At 40.5% G+C, this 21675-nt stretch overlaps 1 protein-coding gene across 10 annotated transcripts in view; it reads left to right on the forward strand.

Moving 5' to 3' along the window:
• ANK3 (ankyrin 3) overlaps nucleotides 1-21675 on the forward strand; it is a 379098-nt gene that overhangs the window by 212332 nt on the left and 145091 nt on the right. For all 10 annotated transcript variants that reach the window (XM_062634017.1, XM_062634018.1, XM_062634019.1 and 7 more), the window contains 3 exons: nucleotides 20446-20547; nucleotides 20994-21092; nucleotides 21484-21582. In XM_062634017.1, coding sequence (XP_062490001.1) covers nucleotides 20446-20547; nucleotides 20994-21092; nucleotides 21484-21582 — 300 coding nt within the window. The remainder of the gene's footprint in view (nucleotides 1-20445; nucleotides 20548-20993; nucleotides 21093-21483; nucleotides 21583-21675) is intronic.

Raw genomic sequence — 21675 nt, forward strand, 5'->3', positions numbered from 1 at the left:
TCTTTTTTGTATTATTGAAAGAGAAGGTATGCTTCTGACTATAGGTTTCTAATTCTGTGGATGTTTTAGCCGACGATCTCAACTGGCAGCATTTGAGTGTAGTATAGCAAACATAATAGTTTCATGATGGATGGTGGTTGAATAGGCAGATTAAAAAAAAGGTCATGCACAAATTAAGCTGGTTTTTTTGGCATTTTATAGCTAGGAATTTTTTTCCTGTGGCTCAATATCCACAGTTTTAACAATTAAAGTAAAAAAGAGTAAATGTGCAGTTTTCTACTGATAGGAGCTTGGTAAAAGCCTAGTAGCTATCCATAGAAGTTAAGTGTAATGGGGTCTCTTGGACGGAAAGAAGGGGGAGTCTCTTTGAGCTTCATTATGCCTGTCTTGCTGTACGCAGTATACATCCTTCCTGGCTTTGCATGTGAACCTATGACCTGTGGGTCTCAGATAAGAGTTTTGTGCGCATCTTGTTGATGTACGTAGCCTTTGCAGTGTCTGCACTTGAACTGCTGTTTCAAAGTCTCAGTTGGAGCACGTTAGCCATTATTTTAATAACAGGATAATGTTTTAGATAATTATATTAAATACCTCTCATACTAGCACTTGTTTCTGTGATATAGGAAGTTTCTAAAACTGAGGACCCTTCATTATATGTAAGTTAGGCACATATCTGTACTAGTGCTATTTGTCAACCATTTGCTCTCTGAAAAGGGTGTCTGAAACACACAGAGCCATAAATCCCCTGCTCTGGTGGGCTTCAGCTGACTCTTCAGCTTTTTGAACTGCATGAAATGTTATCCACTGCAATTTCAAGGAAAAACAAAAGAAAAAGACAAAAAATCTGTTTCTTGCTGTAAAATCTGGATCAGTAACTCCAGATTATGGTTTAAATTATTGTCTTTCCCATTCTTGGGAAGATATTTATATTGTTTGTATCTCATGTCAAACCATGTTTTTCTTTCTGCTGAATTCTGCCATGTGTTGCTTTGTTGCAAGTCACTTCCAAGCCAGTAATCATAAGCACTCCATCTGCTTGGGGAGCAGTGTAGTGGTAATGTAAAAGGACGTTTCCACTATTCTGTTTAAAAGAATCCTCCATCTGTACCAAATCTGCCATTTTAATGAGATTGTAAAGGTTGTTTTTTTTTTTCCCATTCCTTTTCTTTTTTCTTTTTCAAATTGGGGAGGAGATTGATTGTTGAGATTTATTATTCCCCCCCGGCATACCTGTTCATTACGTGGTTGTATCCAAGGCCCTTTCCCTTTCCCAAGCTAAGGAATTTGCCTACTCTGATTCAGGATACAAAATAACAAAAAGATCCTGCAAATTTTATGCAAAGTCTACAGCAAATTGATTTTGCCATTAGTATCAAGTCTTTCCATTATTACCCTTTGCTAATAGCATGCATGTGAGAAATCACCCTGAATGCTGTGAAACTGATCCACAAGGTTAAAAAAAATATAGTGTCACTATGATTTATGATGTGAGCTTTCAGTAATCAGAGCTGAATGTGAATGCGCTAAGATGACTTTCTGGTGCTGGTAGAGTTTAAGTTTTCTTAGTGCTTTTCTTTTGTAATTCTGAACATTGCTCTATTTAAAATTAATGGAGAGAGAATTGGACAACTTCTCTTGTAGGAATGTCACAACCCAAACCAAGACAGTTTTGTGGAGGTTAATAGGCAGCGGTCTGGGTCGATCATCCATTGGTCTCATCATACTAAAGTGAACTCAAAAAGCCAAGAGCCAGTAACTGGAAAAACAAAGAAGCTCTAGCAGAATAAATGAGCAGGCAGTGGATAGGAGAGAGCAGTCTCAGAGGAGCTCCTGGAGAGAAAGCAGGCTGTCATCCAGACCATGTTGGCATTGTCCACAGAACCTGGGCTACCTTGGGAACAAGGGTCACCGCCTGCCAGTGAGAGAGACACACGCAGAGAGTATTGAATCCTTGTGTTGAATCCTTGTCTCTAAACATGTTGTTCCTGCTTTCCAAACAAGTAGTAATTAAGTGTTAGGATTGCTGTTAAATTGTCAGTTCTGTGTCACCAGTCACTACCCCCTGATAGGAGGTTGCAGTTTAGGGCACCCAGCAGCACGGGGACGCCACCACACAATGGGCTTGGTCTTCTGCATGGACTCTTGTGAGTCTCTATAAAACTCACAATTAATCCTTTTATCTAAAATTTAATCCTTTTTTCTACAAAAAGAACTATTCAGCAAGTTTTAAATTTAATGTGATTCCTTTGAATCCCATCAGAGAAATCATTGTATTTCCTTTCTTTTGTTCTCAAGCACCTTTTCAAAAGCAGAAGAAAGGTATTGAGGCACCTGGTTCTTATTCGGAGCCAACCTCTCTTCAGTCACGGGATAGTAACCTTGTGATCTTGGCTTTCTAGAACTGGGATGTTTCCTTTTCTTGTTTTGAAGTTGTAGTTCTCAGTCCTCAAAACAAATAGTAACATTAAATCAAAATTCAGCTTTAGAAATTTAAGATTTTAGGGTACTATTTGTTGTTATAGCAGCTTACAATAATGACATTGCCAAGGTAGCTGTGGTGCAGATAATTGAAATCTCTGCTACAGGAAGCTCTGCAGAGATATGTCAATGAGGTAAATTCATTTGCACTGACTTGGTCATCATTTTGTCTTTAAATCGAGGTGGGAGGCTCTCCCACCCCTGCAGACAGCTGTTAAGCTTCTCTGTATTTAGTCAGTGGCAGAAGTTGCTCTTAGTCATAGATACTATAATGCCATAAGCAAAAATGTGCAGAAGCAGTTAATAAAGTATATCATCAGTGACGTGTATGAAGACATTTCAAGAGAGATCATCTGAGTACACAGCTTGCATTATTTGTTTAGTAATATATTGGGACCTCAAATTTTGCAACTTCTGAAAGATTTTACATAGATAGTTAGCAACAAGTTTTGCGTTAGAACCCAAAAGCATGGAGCTACTAGCTGGTGGCTGGGCTCCAGTAGATCCAAGTATGGAGAAATGTTTTCTGAAAAAATCAAATTATCCTTATAATATTTTAAATATACATTATGTCCTTTCATAGGCAAAGGAGATATGTGGCTTATCTTGTCTGACAAAAATACTAGACCTGGATTTTATTTCCCCACCCATCTTACCTTTTGCTGTTCTCTACCAGTGAATATCCATGAATAGCTCATGTTTGTGAGACGTGTAACAAATGGGCAAGGGCAGTGCATGCTGTGCATGTACCTATGGTGCATTGAAGAAATTTCGATATTCCCTTTCTCAGAAGGTGGACATTCTTTAAAGCCACTCCTAATGTAAGTAACTATAGGGAATCGTGACGAAAAATTCTTGCTGATGGTCTAGGTTCCATTGAAGAGATCTGCTTTACTGAAATCATGAGTATCTCTCTGGGCTTCCCTCTGAAGCAAGATGATTTTGCTCTTGATACTGCTTTCAGTCTTTCAAGTTTAGGAACTTGAAGTATTTAGAAAGCATCCTTTCAGTTCTGGAAAATAGCCTCTAGAACCAACGATGCAAATCTATCATAATTAGTCATCAGAAAATCTGAATAAATATAAAATTACCATGGAGTAGGAGGCAAGCATATGTGGTATTCAAAACACACAGAGTGTAAAATGATGTTATTGTTGCCTGCCTTTAGAAATAGTTCAAAGTAGTCTGCATTAGAAAGAGCTGATAAGCAGAATGACAAAAGCTTGTTTCATGAGTGATTCCAAGCAGCAGTGGTTTTCTGATCAGCTGATGCTGCAGCTATTTTCGGTATTCCACAGATCATGATTTCATACACGGGGAATGATTGGAGGCAGCAAATATGGTAAGTGAGCCAGGAATCCTGGGACACACTCTGTTACTAACTTAATAGTCTTACAGTCATTTGTCCTTTGCCATTTAAATAGCCAAGGGAAGTCTAACAAGTGACTGTGCTTAGTTTGTTTTTTTGTTTTGTTTTTTTTTTTATTGGGGGGGGAAGACAACCACTTTCTGGGGCTGTTATTTTTAGTCATGTTGCAGTGTCCAAAGTGTTAACTAATTGAGTCATCAGGTTTCATATCTGGCCACAGAAAATGGCAGTGGAAGAGGCAGAATACTTTCCAGAACAAGTAAGCATTTGTGGATACTGAAATAAGAGTGAAATCTGCAAATCAACTTTCTTGTATTAGTGTTTTAAGTGTTGGTTGTATGAGACAAAGCTGGATGTAGGAAGAGGTATGTTTCAGCTTGTTTGGTGTATTTTGTGATGGCTGGATTATGGTATAGGCTGAGGTGACAGTCAAATATTATATGAAATTATTTATTCTCTGTCCTTACCAATAGCAGCATTCTGTTCAGGATACTCTGTAGAAGACACTGATTGAAATTACAGAAACATTTTGTAATGTTTTTTTTCTGGGCTCAGGACCATGACTACCTAGACATACAAGAGAATTTTGTTCATTGGAATGTTTTAGTGAATCTTGCTTACTTTGAAAAAAGCTAGCTGAAATCTATGCTTTTGAGGAGTATTTATCAAATAACATACCTCTTCTGCTGACAATCTATAGGTCAATTAAACTTTAAAAGGAACCTGCTGTAGCATAGTGTACTAGTAGTGACCTGAAAGGAGGGACCCTTATCCCTCTTACTCTCAGGGATAGTCCCAGTGACCTTCATGGTGCTCCTTGTGTGATTTAAAAATTCCTCAAGGGAGTAAGCTGCTGTGAAATGACATCCCTGTACTCTGTGAACTAGGTTCTGAGGTTCTTCAATAGCGTGATTTATTCATATCAGTTAAAACCTACAAATTTAAAACAATTGTGCTCCAGGCTGCTTTAACGCAGAATTAAAAGATCAGGTTCCCAGGAAAGTGTGGTATCATGTTGTTAATTTTGCTGAGTGCCAAGCTTTGTGGAACCATCAGTTAATGGCAGTATTTTTTTTAGTTACAGATATTACTGATGCTAAGACCCAGCAGTTTCATAGCTAATTTCCATGTCAGCAATAGCTTTGTGCTCTGAAAAAATACTGCAGTGAGTTCTTTTAAACATGCTGTTGTTTACTTGCTGTCAATACAGGACTGGGTTGTTGTTCCTTGTTAAAAACCATTTTGAAACTCTGGTTATTTTCTGGTGTTGCTATTCTTGTTCATAAATTCATTTCCAGCAGTTGTTTGAAAAGTATAAAAGCATTTATTTGGGGTGTTTCTTTGTGAGACAGTTTCTTGTAGAAGGTTTTGTTAGATTCAGATGTTTTGTGGCACTTGATTAAAGTCCTTTTTTTAAGTCCTGAGAATATTATTTACTCTCTCCTGGGTTTTTTTAGCACAACAGTATCAACCTTCAGGCTGATAGACATCTTTGCTGATGCTTTATGTGAGCCCCAGTAACACAGAACTCGATGTAGCCCTGCTAGTCTCTGCATGCAACAGTTTGGAGAGTAGAGCAAACTGAAAATCTCGCTGCCCTGGAGTTGTGGCATTGGCAATGTGCTGGTCTGTGGTATGCTCTGCCCCGCTGTGTTGCAACGGAATGGTATTTACTCTTGCTTTACAGGGGTTTGTTAGAAGTTGCATAGAAACTGGTCTTTCTGTTAGTATATATATTGTTTATTGAAGGTGTAGTGCTGTGAAATGGAGTGGAGGAATGGAGAAGGGGTAGAGTATATATTTGTTTTGTAAGATTTTCTTGCTAATGCTGTTTATGGTAAATTCTGGTTTTGTTCTATGCATATTTAAATCTCCTGTAGGTTGCCATGCATTCTTTAGGTGTAAGGGAGAAACAAGCTTTACTACACTGTGTAGTGAAGTAAACCTGTAAATTTGCTATTCAGAGGTGATAATTTAACTAATGTTGTATAGTAATGGCTTATTGGACCATCAAAAGCTAGGGGAATTTACTCTATAGGGCTGGTAGGCAGTACTGTTGGCCATAGCATATTTCACTAAGTGTGTGATAAACTGATCTTTGCTTTAATGGTTATTGTAAAAACTAATACTAAATCTGTGTTTATTAAAATTAAAAGGTAAAGTTTTTCAGCCCGGTTTGGAAAGTCTTAATTCATTAGTGAAACATCATTTTATTTTTTTTTATTAAACAATGATTTGTTTTCCAAACATGCTCCATTCTGATGTTAAGAAACAGTGGTAATTTTCAGATTAAAATAAACTATGAAGTCTGGTTAAGGTGAAGTAGTGAAGTAAAATATTTAAATAGTTCTGCTGGTTTTATTTTTGGCAAAAAATTAGAAGTCCTCCCTGAGATGTTCACGTCTGCTGCAGAATTCCATCTCTATAGTGCACAGTGGCTTTGAAACCCAGAAAAATAGTAGTTCAGTTCTGTAACTGAAAAGTGAACGTGTGAAAATGGGACCATCAAATTTACAGTTATTTATCTATATGCTTAGTAATGTTTTTTTTCCTTAAAACTGAGCTATGTTCTGTTTTCTTTACCCCCTCTGTTAAAGAACCTCTACAGCTAATATTGTTCTCACTGTTACTGTTGTCATCCTGCTTGTACCTGCAAGTCCTGGTCCTAGTCTTACCACAGTGGTGGTTTAGACCCCTTTTGTTTCAAAACAGAATCTTGTATTTAGAGTCAGAACTTGATTCTAATTTAAAATTATTGATAGCAATTGCAGGGCTCTGATTTGTAGTTTCTGCTCACAGATTTTGGTGCGTGGGCAGGAAAAAGCGATTCTTCCTTTGGAATCTGAGCTAATCTAACCTGGAGCATGTGGAGTGAGGAAACCACTTGTAAACAAATTTACATTTGCTGTGTACATCACTGAATACATTTCATCCAGATAGCCCCAACAAATGCTATTACAGAACTTTCCATGCCACTGCACAAATTTGCAACAATGAATGTCACTGTATAGTAAGGGTGGAGGAGGAGAAAGGGAGCGCTAGGAAATGGTGGCTCTCCTGTTTCCAGCCCCGCTGCTCTGTGCTGGCTTCACAGTGCTATTGCCCATGTAAGATGACATCGTGTCCAGGAGAAACAAGACAAGCTTTCCTCAGTGTTTCTAATATTAACGAAGAGCCGTGTGTGTGTAACACATGCTCTGATTAGCTCTGACTTGCCTTTGTGGTTTATAGAATCACAGAATAATTAGGGTTAGAAAGGACCTTAAGATCATCTAGTTCCAACACCCTGCCATGGGCAGGGACACCACATGCTAAACTATGTCACCCAAGCTCTGTCCAACCTGGCCTTCAACTCTGCCAGGGATGGAGCATTCGCAACCTCCCTGGACAGCCCATTCCAGTGCCTCACAGGAAAGAATTTCCTCCTTATATCCAATCTAAACTTCCCGTGTTTAAGTTTTAACCTGTTACCCCTTGTCCTATCACTACAGTCCCTAATGAAGAGTCCTTCCGTAGCATCCCTATAGCTCCCCTTCAGATACTGGAAGGCTGCTATGAGGTCTCCATGCAGCCTTCTATTCTCCAGGCTGAACAGCCCCAACTTTCTCAGCCTGTCATCATATGGGAGGTGCTCCAGTCCCCTGATCATCGCAGTGGCCCTCCTCTGGACTTGTTCCAACACTTCCATGTCCTTTTTATGTTGAGGACACCAGAACTGCACACAATACTCCAGGTGAGGTCTCACCAGAGTAGAGTAGAGGGGCAGGATCACCTCCTTGGACCTGCTGGTCACGCTCCTTTTGATGCAGCCCAGGATACCGTTGGCTTTCTGGGATGCGAGCGCACACTGAAGCTGGCTCATGTTAAGTTTCTTATTGACCAAAACCCCCAAGTCCTTCTCTGCAGGGCTGCTCTGAATCTCTTCTCTGCCCAACCTGTAGCTGTGCCTGGAATTGCTCCGACCCAGGTGTAGGACCTTGCACTTGGCATGGTTAAACTTCATGAGGTTGGCATCAGCCCACCTCACAAGTGTGTCGAGGTCCCTCTGGATAGCATTCCTTCCCTCCAGGGTATCAACCGAACCACACAGCTTGGTGTCATCAGCAAACTTGCTGAGGGTGCACTCAATCCCACTGTCCATGTCAGCGACAAAGATGTTGAACAAGACCAGTCCCAGCACTGATCCCTGAGGGACACGGCTCGTTACTGGTCTCCAGCCGGACATTGAGCCATTGACCACAACTCTTTGTGTGCAGCCATCCAGCCAGTTCTTTATCCACCAAGTGGTCCATCCATCAAATTGATGTCTCTCCAATTTAGAGACAAGGATATCATGTGGGACAGTGTTGAATGCTTTGCACAAGTCCAGGTAGATGACATCAACTGCTCTACCCCTGTCCATCAGTTCTGTAGCCCAATCATAGAAGGCCACCAAATTGGTCAGGCAGGATTTCCCCTTAGTGAAGCCATGCTGGCTGTCACCAAGCACCTTGTTGTTTTTCATGTGCCTTAGCATGCCTTCCAGGAGAATCTGCTCCAAGATTTTGCCAGGCACAGAGGTGAGACTGACTGGTCTGTAATTCCGCGGGTCATCCATTTTCCCCTTCTTGAAAATGGGGGTTATATTTCCCTTTTTCCAGTCGTTGGGAACGTCATCTGACTACCATGATTTTTCAAATATGACGGACAATGGCTTAGCAACCTCATTTGCCAGCTCCTTCAGGACCCGCAGATGGATTTCATCAGGTCCCCTGGACTTGTGCACGTTCAGATTTTTAAGATGGTCTCAAACCAGTTCCTCTCCTACAGTGGGTGCAAGGTCTTCATTCTCACAGTCCCTGCGTCTGCCTTCCAAGACTTAGGTGGTGTGATCAGAGCCTTTGCCAGTGAAGACCAAGGCAAAGAAGTCATTCAGAACCTCAGCCTTCTCCAAATCCTGTGTAGCCAGTTCTCCTGAGAGCTTCCTGAAGGGGTCTGTGTTGTCCCTAGTCTGCTTTTTATTCGCTATGCACCTATAGAATCCCTTCCTGTTAACCTTAACAACCCTAGCCAACTTTAGTTCTAACTGAGCCTTAGCTTTCCTAACCTGGTCCCTAGCTTCCCGGACAACATCCCTGTACTCTTCCCAGGCCGCCTGTCCTTGCTTCCACCTTTTATAAGCCTCTTTTTTTTCCTTTGAATTTTCCTCAGCAGCTCCTTATCCATCCAAGGAGGTCTCCTGGCCCTCCTGCTGCACTTCCTTCTAGTTGGGATGCAACACTCCTGAGCTTGTAGCAGGTAATCCTTGAATACCAACCAACAGCCTTGGGCCCCTTGCCCTCTAGGGCTGTATCCCATGGAACCTTACTAAGCAGGTTCCTGAAGAGGCCAAAGTCTGCTCTTTTGAAGTCCAGGGCAGTGAGCTTGCTGCACGCTCTTCTCACTGTCCTGAGGATCTCAAATTCGAGCATCTCATGATCGCTGCATCCAAGGCTGCCCTGGAGCGTCACATTTCCAACAAGCCCTTCCCTGTTGGTGAGCACCAGGTCAAGCATGGCACCTCTCCTTGTCGGCTCCTCTGTTACTTGCAGAAGGAAGTTGTCTTCCACACAATGGAGGAACCTCCTGGATTGCTTGTGCCGGGCTGTACCATCCCTTCAGCAGATGTCAGGGTGGTTGAAGTCGCCCATGAGAACAAGGGCCTGTGAGTGTGAGGCTTTTCCTATCTGTCTATGGAGAGCTTCATCCGCAGGTTCTCCTTGATCAGGCGGTCTGTAACAGATCCCCACAGTGATGTCTCCCGTAGCTATATTCCCTTTAACCCTTACCCACACACTCTCTGTTGACAGCTCACCTGTCCCCAGACAGAGTTCCATACTCTCCAGCCTATCCCTAACATAAAGGGCAACTCCCCCTCCCTGCCTGCCAGGCCTGTCTTTTCTAAAGAGCCTGTAACCTTCCATTCCAACACTCCAGTCATAGGAGCCATCCCACCATGTTTCTGTGATACCTATTATATCATACCCCCGTAGACGTGCACACATCTCTAATTCCTCTTGTTTGTTCCCCATGCTACGGGCATTTGTATAGAGGCATCTGAGCCAAGCTCCAAATGAAGCTGGCTTGTTGGCTGGAATATCCCTACCTTGCTCTGAGCATTTATTATAGGTGCTGGCAACTGACTGGGTGTGTTGGGATGGAATGATGCCCCCCTCCCCCAACACATCTAGTTTAAAGAAAATTTTTAGTTTATAGAAATATGGTGTATTACAGAATGGATCTGGAGTTACTGGGTCATATCCATGACAGCAGAATCAAATGGAAAACAATATACAGCAGGTTATGGTCATCAGGAAAATTCAGCTCCTGTGGAAAAACATGGCCAAGACAACACAGTCCAGAGTATTCACTGATGTTATTCTCCAAGAGGTCTCATGCACCTCCAGACCAAGATTCAAATTGTCTCCTAGCAGGTTGCTCAGCTCCTGCCTTTGAGAACTGTTAGCTCTGTTGTGTGAAATTGTCCTCATGAGTTTGGGAAGTGCTTCATGGGTTGTCTTTTTCTTCTCCTGAGCAACCAAAACTACCTCAGACAGTCTTTGATCCTAGGGTGATGTTTGAATCCTTTGGTTTATTGGTTCTGTCAATTCTTTCTTGTTGCACCAGGGCATATGTATTTCACAGCAGATAAGCAAAGAGGTGTCAGGACAGATTGTTCTGTTAATGTTACAAGCTGTCCTAAGGTAAACTGCTATGACAAAGCTTGTGTAATGCCTCTAACCAGCCCTGCACAATTGACTGTTTACAGGTTTATGCCTGCGTTGCAAATCTTGCTCCAGGAGTTCTCTTAAAACTTCTTCAGATAATTTCCACTGACCCTTCAGATTCTGTTATTTGTCACATGAGCCACATGGGCTTTTGCAGACAAAAGACTCTCTTCAACAGAGTATTCAGGTGTGTGTAAATTGGAAGAGGAACCTTCCGCTTCCTTTGTTTCTGACAGAGAACCTTTGCTTCTGACAGAGGTCATAATCCCTGCTATGGAAACCTATGGCACTTACAAACTGATAAAAGTTTGCAATTCCTGTAAGAATCCTGAACAGTGTGTCAATAAAAATTAAAACTCCAGTAGGTAACTTAAAAACTAGCCATTCAAGTGCCTTTTAAGCCTACAGAAGTGTAAACTTTAATTATGTGTGGGATTTGCAATACTTGCAGTGTAAACTGGTGTGTTTCTGAATGTATTTTTGCTGCCGCAGAAATGGCTTGACTGGTTATAAGCAATCTTTCAGTTTAACGATGTTCAAGGTTCTAAGGCAGAATGATTTTGGTTTTGAATGGGGGTTGCATTAAAAAATTGGAAAGAAGTGGAAAGGCAGAAAAAGACATTAGGAAACTTCTGAATTCACTGTACTGAAAGCTCTTAATAGGTTGTCTAGCTACAGAAGAGGTTATGTAGTTTGTCTATAGTTTGTATAGCTTGTTTACTATAGTACTTTTAGGGAATATTTGTTTATTACTCTTCCACCAACATGCAGTTTGCTCCATGTTACTACCAGTAACTTCCACTTCATCACATCTGATTCAGCTCATTTGAGTGAAAAAAATTTCTTTCCCTAAAACCAACAACATTATCTGATTTAAGTTTATACTATTTTTCCCCATCTTCAGTTATAGACAGATAAATACACTTTAAAAACTGCTTTGAAGATGGCTGCTGATTTTTTTTCCTCTCCTTTCTGGACCCTGATTCTAAAATCAGATGCACGCAGAGAACAGGAGGTGGACCGACTGATATAATCCATACAGTTATCTGAGGAATGTGACTTTAGCATGGAAATGGCTTTAAATTTGAGTCTGAGATATGGTGAAATTATTTCCATACTTACTGGGTAGTCAGTTTCTGATGGAAAAATAGCAGGAAAGAGATCAATGGCATCTCATCTAGCATGACATGTAAGAATTAGTATCTTCAGGTGAATGTAAACATAAGAAGAAACCCTCAAAGCACATCCAGCCCTTCTCTAGCTATTTGTGATTGTGGTAGCAGTTACGAAAGCCAGTGGTTTTTTTTTCATTTGTAAGTGTACAATAAGAAAACTTTAGAGTGAGAGATGAGTCATTAGAGGCTCTGAAGTTTCTTCACAGAGTTTGAAATAAACTTCTATTTGAGTCTGTCAGCCTGAAGAATGAATTTGGAATTTTAGCTGCTCAGATCTTTTGCCTTTAGCTGTATTGGATCCTTCTCATTGGTTATCATAGAATCACAGAATAGTTTGGGTTGGGAGGGACCTTCAGAAGTCATCCAGTCCAACTCCCCTGCAATGAGCAGGAGTATCTTGAACTAGAGCAGTTTGTCTAGAACCACATCCAGCCTGGCCTTGAATGTGGTCGGGGATGGTGCATCTACCACCTCTCTGGGCAACCTCCTCCAGTATTTTACCGCCCTCATTGTAAAAAAATTTTCCTCACATCCAGGCTGAATCTTAGTTTAAAACCATTACTCCTCATACTATTTCAACATAGAGGCCTTGGGTCTCTCCCCATTTTTCTTATGGGCCCCTTTTTATGTGAGTTGGTCATAAAGGGCTTGGTTCTTTGTGTGATTGTGGTCTTCTAATTAAGTACAGTATTTCAATGGTCAAACGAGTGATTTTATTGGGTTTGGGATCTTGAACAGCATGTCTCAATTTACCTTGTCATTCAAGTTTGTCTTTTCATACAGAGCAGTCTGATAGCTGAGAAGTTAGAATTAAAGGAATCTTATTTTCCTGTTAAAAGAAAATAGTTTTTTGGTTCATCTTAAAGGTCTTGTACCTCATTGATTCTATGATTTCTATGGTTTGTTGTTCATGTATACTTAGAAACACTGTGTGTCATGCAGATGTACATTGATTTTGTAGTCCTGGAAAATTAGAATCTTGGTTTTGGTGTTATTAATTTAGCATATTCATACTAGTAATTGTTTTCATAAATTCTTCAGGTGAAGCTGACATATCAAAGTTGTGTTTCAAAATCGCAAAACTTCATCTGTGCAAACAGGCAAAGAGTATTGGAAGTAGTGTGTAGTGCAGATCCGCACCTCCTGTCTGAACATAGTTCCTATGGGATGGGTGTGCTCTCAGTTGAGAGAATACTGTGCTCTCAGTATTCTGTTGGGTTGTCAGATGTTAATTTTGTTAGAATTGAAGTCAAATCGTTCTGTATTTATGGGATATCTGTAGTGATAAGTAAATAACATGGATATAACAGCTTTAGGGGCATTTTCAACTTGAATGTTATGTTCAGTATGTTATACATGTTACATGTGGCTGTTAAGCAAAGGTTTCCCATCTAACTCTGTCTTTTTTATGCCTTGGAAATCACAACCTCCTTTGCTCTTTGTAGAAAATCAAAAGAATAACAGCTATTTTTCATTTATATCTCGTGCTTGAACTTTCTTAGGGAACTGTTATTCAGGCATTTAAAAACACTAAGGGCCGGATTAGTTGTATTGTAAGTCACAGGTTTGGCTAGATTTATAGTCTGCTAAAGAAGACTGAATGTGTAAAATCTAAGCAACTAATGCAGTAAGAAAGCTGCATCAGAGCTTCTCAGCAGATGTTTGCTATTGCAAGCAAATGGCTTACTCTAGACCTCTTGGTGCTGTTAAAGGCACTGATAAACACCTCTTGTACTGGAAGCTGTGAAATGTTCTTGGATGTACCAGCCTTAACATCTCAGGCTCTGAGTCCTTCCACTGCAACCATCTTCCACTGCAACCAGCTTCCACTTGCACTCCAGAGGTGGCTCATTTTCAGTGGTAACAGAGTGCAGATTCAGCGTTTTGCCAAGGCAGACTGTAACAGAGGGTGATGTGAGTGATCTCAAAAATGGTATATACTAAACCTGCACATCAGAGACTTACCTTGTCTTGTGGTCTAGCAAGGAAAGAGTCTTATTTGCTTGGATGTTTTCCTAGTTTGATCAAGGATCTCCAGAAAGAAGGAGCTGAATCTAAAATGTGTTTTCCGCTCTGTTTTGAGTTGCCTGCATATGCGATTTTCAGGAAACATTTTGTTTGCTCTACAAGCACATTAAGATTGACTGCTGTAGAGGGATAGAGCCTCAGTTGTTGCAAATACAGTTGATTATAGATTCACATGCAATTTTTTCAGAAATATGTGCTGATTTAGTCTCCACTGGTGTGACAAAGAAGAGGGGTTTCACACAGCCTTAAACCGGTGTATTTTTTAACTTGTGGAAAATATATCATAATTACATAGTTGGAATATGGCCAGTTATGAGGACATAACAAACAATATAATATTTTTTGGCTACTTTATCATGCACACTACAATACTGTGATGAAAGAAAGCTGATAATTAAGTTGCATGATAGGGCAAACAAATAGAAGGATTTTTTTTTTGCATGTTTTCGATGTTTCGATCAAATAATTTATTCTTCTGCAATTATATTCTAAATAACTGGCCTTTTCTAGCTGAAAGATGTTTTCTTTGAATTGTCAGGCAGTTGGAATGGAGCTTTTCCTGCTGCCCTGTGGTTGTGTTTAGGGCTGTGATCCCAAAAGCATCTCTCTGAAGGATAATTAACAGCAGAACTGCAGACAGCAGTTGGCCCCAGGCTGTCACGTTCTTATCAGAAGAAAACACAAATGGTAATATGGTATGTAAAGCATGAGTACAGCTGTAGTTGTTTGCACAAAGATCACCTTCTCATCCAGTGCAACCAACCTCCTTTCTAATAAGGAAGATACAAGTGATTTTTTTTAATACAGGTTTAGTTACAAGGTAGTGGGGAGGTACAAAGGATACAGCTTCTTGGAGTCTCAGATAAAGAGTGCCTCTGAAAAAATTATATAGCCAGTTTATTTCACATGGTTCAGACGCTGCTGTTGAGTGGCCAGTATAGTTTACTTGAAATAAAATCTCACCCCTTACCAAGTGAGCATGAGTTTACTTGGAGGACAATTCTAAATTAACATAGGAGCAAAATCTAAGTAATGCCAAGGACCTCCGATTTGCCATGTAGTGCTTAGTGCCCATGAGTTGAGCCTGACTGCAAAAAAAGAAAAAAAAAAAGCCGTAAGTTGTAGTAAGCCCACCCTTATGAAAACAAACAAAAATGTTATCATCTGGTTCCTCAGATCATCTCATGCTGCCTCAAGATTAGTTTTGTTGAGCACATTTCCAAATGGAAGTAACATAAGTTCATCCTTAAAATGAGGTCATTGCTTCCCCCCACAACAAATGTTAGGCATGGTTAGCATCTTTTTGTTGGGACTCAAGCCAGAATGCATCCTGCTCTGGCACAATAGGAATCTGCTGGGGGTTTCCCTTCACAACAGCTACTGTTAAAGATGGAGTGAAAAACAAAACCCTGCTCCCAATGTGAAAAAGACTGGATTTTTAATCTGAAAAAGAAGCCACTGTAAGCAGAACTCAAAAGAGAGAGAGATGAACATAATAAAAATACCATCAGTATGGGAGGGAACTTGTGCACATTTGAAATAATGGCTTTGCATTTTTGGGGGTTCACTAAATGATACATATTCTCTGTTTGCTGGAAGGAGTCTCTCTAGTCACATGCAAAAGCCAGGCCAGACCCTGGGTTGACAGTCAATGCAAATTTCCTAGTAGTTTTTGCCTTTTTTCCTCCTTAATAGTCTCTTACTTCACTGGGAACACTTGGGGAAAATGGCAGTGAATCCATATTTGCTAGCATAAATTGACATCAGCATTTTCTGTCTTAAAATGGAGGCTTAAGATAATATCCAAGTGACTTAGGAGTTAATCTTTTCTGTAATAGGAATATTTTTAACTCATGTAGCTTTTCCTCAAAACAGGGAAATAGTTCTTGGGTCTTACCTCTTCATGTCACAGGCTCTGCCATCCATCATCTGTCAGACTAGTAGACCTTAGGGTAAAGAAGAGTTAGGAAACAGAAGACTGCTACCAGCATGGCTTATTCAGCCTCAGCTCTTTCCAGAGATGTTTCTAGGATGAAGGCTGTTGAAATGAGCTCCAGACTGGAAAAACCTGTTGTGGGCTGAAGGCAGCCCACAGTCTACAAGCTCATCATCAGTACATTAAGTCTATTTTTATAGTGTGGTACATTAAAGGGAAACATACAAACTTAAAAGGAATACACATTGCATAAAAACTGCATTCATTAGTCAATCATCTGTATTTACACGTTTCTTAAAACTAGAAATAATACTAGTACTCTCATATGTCTATTGTTTGTTAAATATTGTCTGAATAGCCATTCCAGAACTAAAGGCTGTGCAGAGGATCTCAGGTCTGTCTCTCCAAGAGTTAAAATACTTGCAAGAATCTTGATTTTTAATTTGCATCTAGACATAGAGATTGAAAAGGTAGCATCCCCAGGCAACCCAAGAGGGAGCAGGGGAAGGCTTCGGGGATACAGCCTGGCAACAGGGACCCTGTGCAAATGCACAGGAAGGGCTGCAGTCCTTGTGGCTGACTTCAAGAACATCTGAGATTCAGGGTGCTTTGATGTATGTCCCATGCCTCTGCTGTTCTCTTGGTATTTGTCAAGACAGTGAAGAATCAAAAGCCAGTTTTCATCTTCATTTCATGTTGAGATTGATTACCTCCAGAGAAAGAAACAAAGGGATCTGAATACATGGATAACATACATAATGTCTCTATCAGGAATATTGAGATTTAAGTAATTACTATTGGAGAAAAATTTTATTAGGTCTGTTAAGGAAATGGCCTGTAGACATATTGTCTGTGTGGGGGTTTTCAGACGCCAGCTAATGTGGAAGGTAGAAGTGGGTATATCTGGAGGACAGTTGCCCACAGAGGGAGCACTTATCTGTGTGGGTGTCCTGAGCAATAGCTGGAAGCCTAAAATGATTTTTTCCTCTACTGTGTTTTTAATGCTTTTAATATAACAGGTCCTTGATTGGTCTTTGACATGGGCTCCCAGGCATGATGGCAATCCAGATTAATTATTAGCATTATTGGTACGCTTGTTTGATCTTTCAAATCCCTCAGTGATTTCAGCCTAGGCTCTGATACTGCTCCTGTCTGTGCAATACAGGGGCAATTGCAGGCTCTGTCAGGGAGTCCAAGAGGCTTGCTTTTCAACAAAACAGTGCCAATTGGAAATGTATTTTTTTCTTTTACTCTAATGTGGTCTTAAAAAAAAAAAAAAAGGTAAAAAATAGAAATAGAAATGTAAAATACAGAAAATTTTAGGTTCAGAAATGTGGAATTTTTGCTGACCCCTACAGTTAGCTTTTATAAAAGTTGGGTAACATTTGTTGTTTTTTTCTGGTTTTGGAAGTGGAATGTCTTAAAAATGAGGGAATTCGAGGCATTTTGCAAGGTAGAGAGAGCTTGAAAGTCTGTTCTCTATTTGAGCAGGCCTGAAGTAATGCCTTAGTTATAGGGGAAGTGGAAGCTGGCAATGATGGAATTGCTTTTGGTTTGCAAAGATGTTGGCTCTCTTTCTCTCTAATGTGTTGCTTGTTTCTGCTTATGGCAGAGACAGTAATGGATGAGAGAATCCCAGAAGCCCCACTGAACTTTTCTGCACAGTTGTACAACCTCAGTCTGTTATCCTTCTGTGCAAATCTCAAAATGGTTGTGCATGGCGGCCCAGCAAGGGCGAGTTAACCAGCCTGAGGTCAGTTAACTCCGTGTGAGGGCTTGGGAGCTTTAGCCAAGGTGAGAGAAAAAAAAGGCTTTCCCCTTCTCAGTGCACAGGGATGTGTTACTCCCTGGCTACTAAGGCAGCTCCTGCAGTTTCATACACTAGCTCACGTCATGTTCAAGTAATTGGAAACCAGTAACGTGGAAACTGGAAGTGCCAGCTCAGCTCAGCTGAAGTGTGGGAGATTTTGTGTTATTCCTGGTGTGCAGTTAAGTGGCAGCTTCTCTGGGTGCTTCCTAGTTACTATTGTAGTGCCTGCACATGCTGGAACTGCTTTTTCAATACGGGGTCCCTCATGCTGGAGGCCTGTCCCTGTCTAGCAGTGAGAGCCCAGGCTGCCGGGTGAGTAGGGCACTGTGCCCAGCACCCCGCCAGCCCCACCACCTAGGAGACAACCTGGCTGCTGCTATTACTGATGGTTTTGGACAGTTTGAGCAACAAGGGTGAGTTTTGAGTGGTGACTGGCAAAGGAGGGCATGCCGCTTGCTTGAGGGATTTCAGGAATAGATTTGTGCATCACTTAGCAGCACCAGAGCTAGCTTGATATGAAACAGTTTTGTACATACCGAGGCTGGAAGCATGAGCTGACCTTTGTCCTTCATCCCATTAGCAAGCTACTGCTTTCAAGAGAAGCCTTGAAAACCCACAGGCACTGGGAGGGTTGGAACTAGATGATCTTAAGGTCCTTTCCAGCCTTAACTATTCTATGATTCTATGATTCTACAGTGAAACAGCAGTTAGCTATTAATGTGAATATCAGCTATTTATCACTCAGTCTGCCTTCCCTGTCCCTGCCCCCTCCCTATTGCCTTTGATTAAATAGGTTTAAGCATTTCTGAGTGTGGGCAGTGTTTCTTGTCTGGTGTGCACTAATGTGACTGGCAGGAACTGATTATCCATAGCAGGCTTCTCTGGTGCATCCCTTCCCCACCCAGACGCAGCTGTAAACAGCTGATGTTAATTATCATCCACCTGCTGACTGTGCCAAACAGACATGCCGTTACACTGTGACAGAAAAGGCTCCCGGTCTATTAAGTTCTCCCTCATACCTTTAGTAATGCTGATAAAATGCTGACCTGGTTTTTATCCCAGTGGCTGCTGTTGCTAAGCACTGAGAATATGACCTGTCTCCTGTAATGATCTGCATTGCACAGTTCAGATGATCTTCCACATGAAAGTGTTTTGCTGCACCTCTCAAGACAGCTGTTCTTCTCCATAGTCTATACAGTTCTGATTATATAGTTTGTAGCAGCACCTTGTTTCTGATAAAGCCTAGTAAAGCATCGGTATTTGGGGGCTGTTTTGCTGGAAGCATATTGCAGAAGTTGATTTGTAATGATCAGTGTGGCGTGCTTGGAAAATAATCATTAAGAACAGGGAAAGTCAGAAGCCAGTAATTTATCACTGCAAGGTGGAATGCCATGTGTGCAAAACTCGAGAGAAAATGAAGAGTTCATAAGTAATGGTTCTCTCCTTTGAAGAGAGAACTTACTGTATTGAAAACACTAGTAAAATAGCCTTGTAGCTTGTACTGGTACAAAGAAGAAAGCAGACTTTCCACCTACTTACCATTTTGCTGTCATTATGCTCCCAGATTGCTTCATCCTGCACATGAAAGTGACTTCAGATGGTCTTGAAGCAGTGCTTGGAAAGAACATGCACTGAAGTGGCTGCATTGACAGGAGAGAAGTCTATAGCATATCCAGAAAATGAGAAATGAAAAAATAAAACAGTATTTATGCTCTCAGTTACTTATCCAGTAACAAAAGTTATCAGACAACCTCTTGGTGCCAAGCTGTTTTGATTTCCTCTCAGCAGTTACTGCCTTTAATTTTTTCTCTAAAAGTAATTTGTGGCACTCTTTTAGTGCCTTTTTGAAAGGTCATAAAGCACTTAAGTTTGTAGTGATGTAAGCCTGTGATGAAATGATGCTGTGAGAGGAAAAAAAAAAAGAGACAATTCCTGTTGTACCAGAGGAGAAGACGGCACAAAAGAAAAAGTGTTGACTGCCCAAGGTGCCAGGGAAAGCAATAGCACAGATAAAATCAAAGGTTACACCATTTGTCTCTCTTGAAAGCTAATCCAGTTCATTCCACTTGTTCCAAGGCAGGATCAGCATTATCTAAACTGTCCTTGGTGGGTATTTGTGTAACTTGTTGTTAAAACCCTCTGGGGACAGGAATTACTTCCAGTGATTCTTTCATAACTTAACCATCTTTTCTGCCATCCTCATGTTCAACCTGAAGTCATCAGAGGGGAAATTTGCACAGCTATCTTTAAAGGAAGATCTAAGGAAAAAAATTGCAGTGTGAATAATAGCACTGTACCTAGGGATTTCAGGCTACTTCACCAAATGTGGACGGTATTGTAAATAAGATAAGCCATAAAATAAGGGAGGACAGAGACGTTAGATTGTAAAATGCCTTAAGTTGTAAAACCATAGGTTTGGGTTGTTTGTTTTTTTTTTTTCATTCATACAGTCCAGTCCTTCAATGTTGAGTATTTTGGACTTTTTAAAATCTGTCATGTGAGATCTCACGGTACTGGTCCAGTCTCTTCAGGTTGGACATTAAAGGTGGTGTGGCACTTTTGGAAAAAGCAGAGTGGTTTCCATGGAGCTCTATCCCAAGCCTCACCATGTTTGTCTTCCATGCTGGGTACCAGATGTATCCATCTGCTAGCCTTGCATGTTTGACAGTGCTGCATAATTCGTGTTTATGTATGAAGTCAAATCTTGTGCTTCCTAGTCAGGCAGACAGCCTATTTACACATGAGGGAGGGCAGGATTTGACCCGTATTTGATAAGACAGTTTGGGATCCTTTCATGTCTAGTTAAATGTATGTACAATATGTCGTATCATTAGAAACTTTGCCAAGGGATTATATTTTTATACTGTGCTGTAATTTCTAATGGGACTTTTTTTTTGTTTCAGTCTGATGCAAATGCAAGTTACCTGAGGGCTGCTCGAGCTGGCAATTTGGAAAAGGCTCTCGACTACTTAAAAAATGGAGTGGACATCAACATTTCAAATCAGGTTAAAGAACATTTTGCTCAGATTTGCTGAATAAGTACCTTTCTCACTACTTCTCTAATCTCTTTATATTTGCATTTCATATCAATGATAACTTTTGTGGTTTTTGATGAGTCATATTTATCTAGTAAAAATGATATATTTTTTTTACCCTTTACCAAGACGCCATTTCACAATATTGTGCCATTTGATGTTATCTTTCATTCCATTTGTATTACATCAGATCATAGGAAAACACACCAAACTTGAGACCCCAGAGCTAGTATATCCTGACTTAATTCATACTCTTTCCTTATAATGCAGTTCTTGTGAAGTTTATATAAGAGTAATTTTTAGAAGCAGTCCTCTCACTGGGATATAATAAATTGTCTCTTGATATGTTTGCTATGCTGGAAAAACCTTTGGCAATCTTTCCCATTGCTTTCCTTTTTTCCATCTTTTTAAATCAGAATGGGTTGAATGCTCTCCATCTCGCTTCCAAAGAAGGACACGTAGAAGTTGTCTCTGAACTGATACAGCGAGGTGCCAGTGTTGATGCAGCAACAAAGGTCAGTCAGGCCTATCTAATTGCTTTCTTGTTCACAATGATGGCATGGGCACAAGGTGTCGGCCAACTGGTTGCAGCAGACATTACTGCAGCAGTAATTGCCTGTTTTCCACTGGTGGAATAGTCATTGATTATTGTGTAATAGAAACTTTTTAGATTATAGTAAATGTCACACATTACAAGGGATGAGATTTACTTGACAAATTGAAAATTCCTGTCTTTGTTTCTGTCCATGTCTTCTAGAATAACTTGCCCTCTAGAAGTATCCAGTAAGAGTATTTTTTATTACTAGAAATCTTACATTTTAAAGTGGAATATGTTCTTGATAGTATTGTTATGTATTCAGGCTCAGGTTTTGTACTTTTTTCAAATATCACTGTCTGTCATTTCAGAAAGGAAACACAGCATTGCACATAGCATCCCTCGCAGGACAAGCTGAAGTAGTCAAAGTCTTGGTTACAAATCGGGCCAACGTCAATGCACAGTCTCAGGTAGAGTAATATTTCTCTGTTTGGTACTATCAGAAACTTTGCTGACATTAAAAACATTCTTCCCTTATAAACTATAATGATAGTAAGTGTATT

The sequence above is a fragment of the Pezoporus occidentalis genome, unplaced genomic scaffold (assembly GCF_034315485.1).
Source record: "Pezoporus occidentalis ecotype Australia unplaced genomic scaffold, CSIRO_AGI_Poc_V1 ctg41, whole genome shotgun sequence".
NCBI classification, from domain to species: domain Eukaryota; kingdom Metazoa; phylum Chordata; class Aves; order Psittaciformes; family Psittacidae; genus Pezoporus; species Pezoporus occidentalis.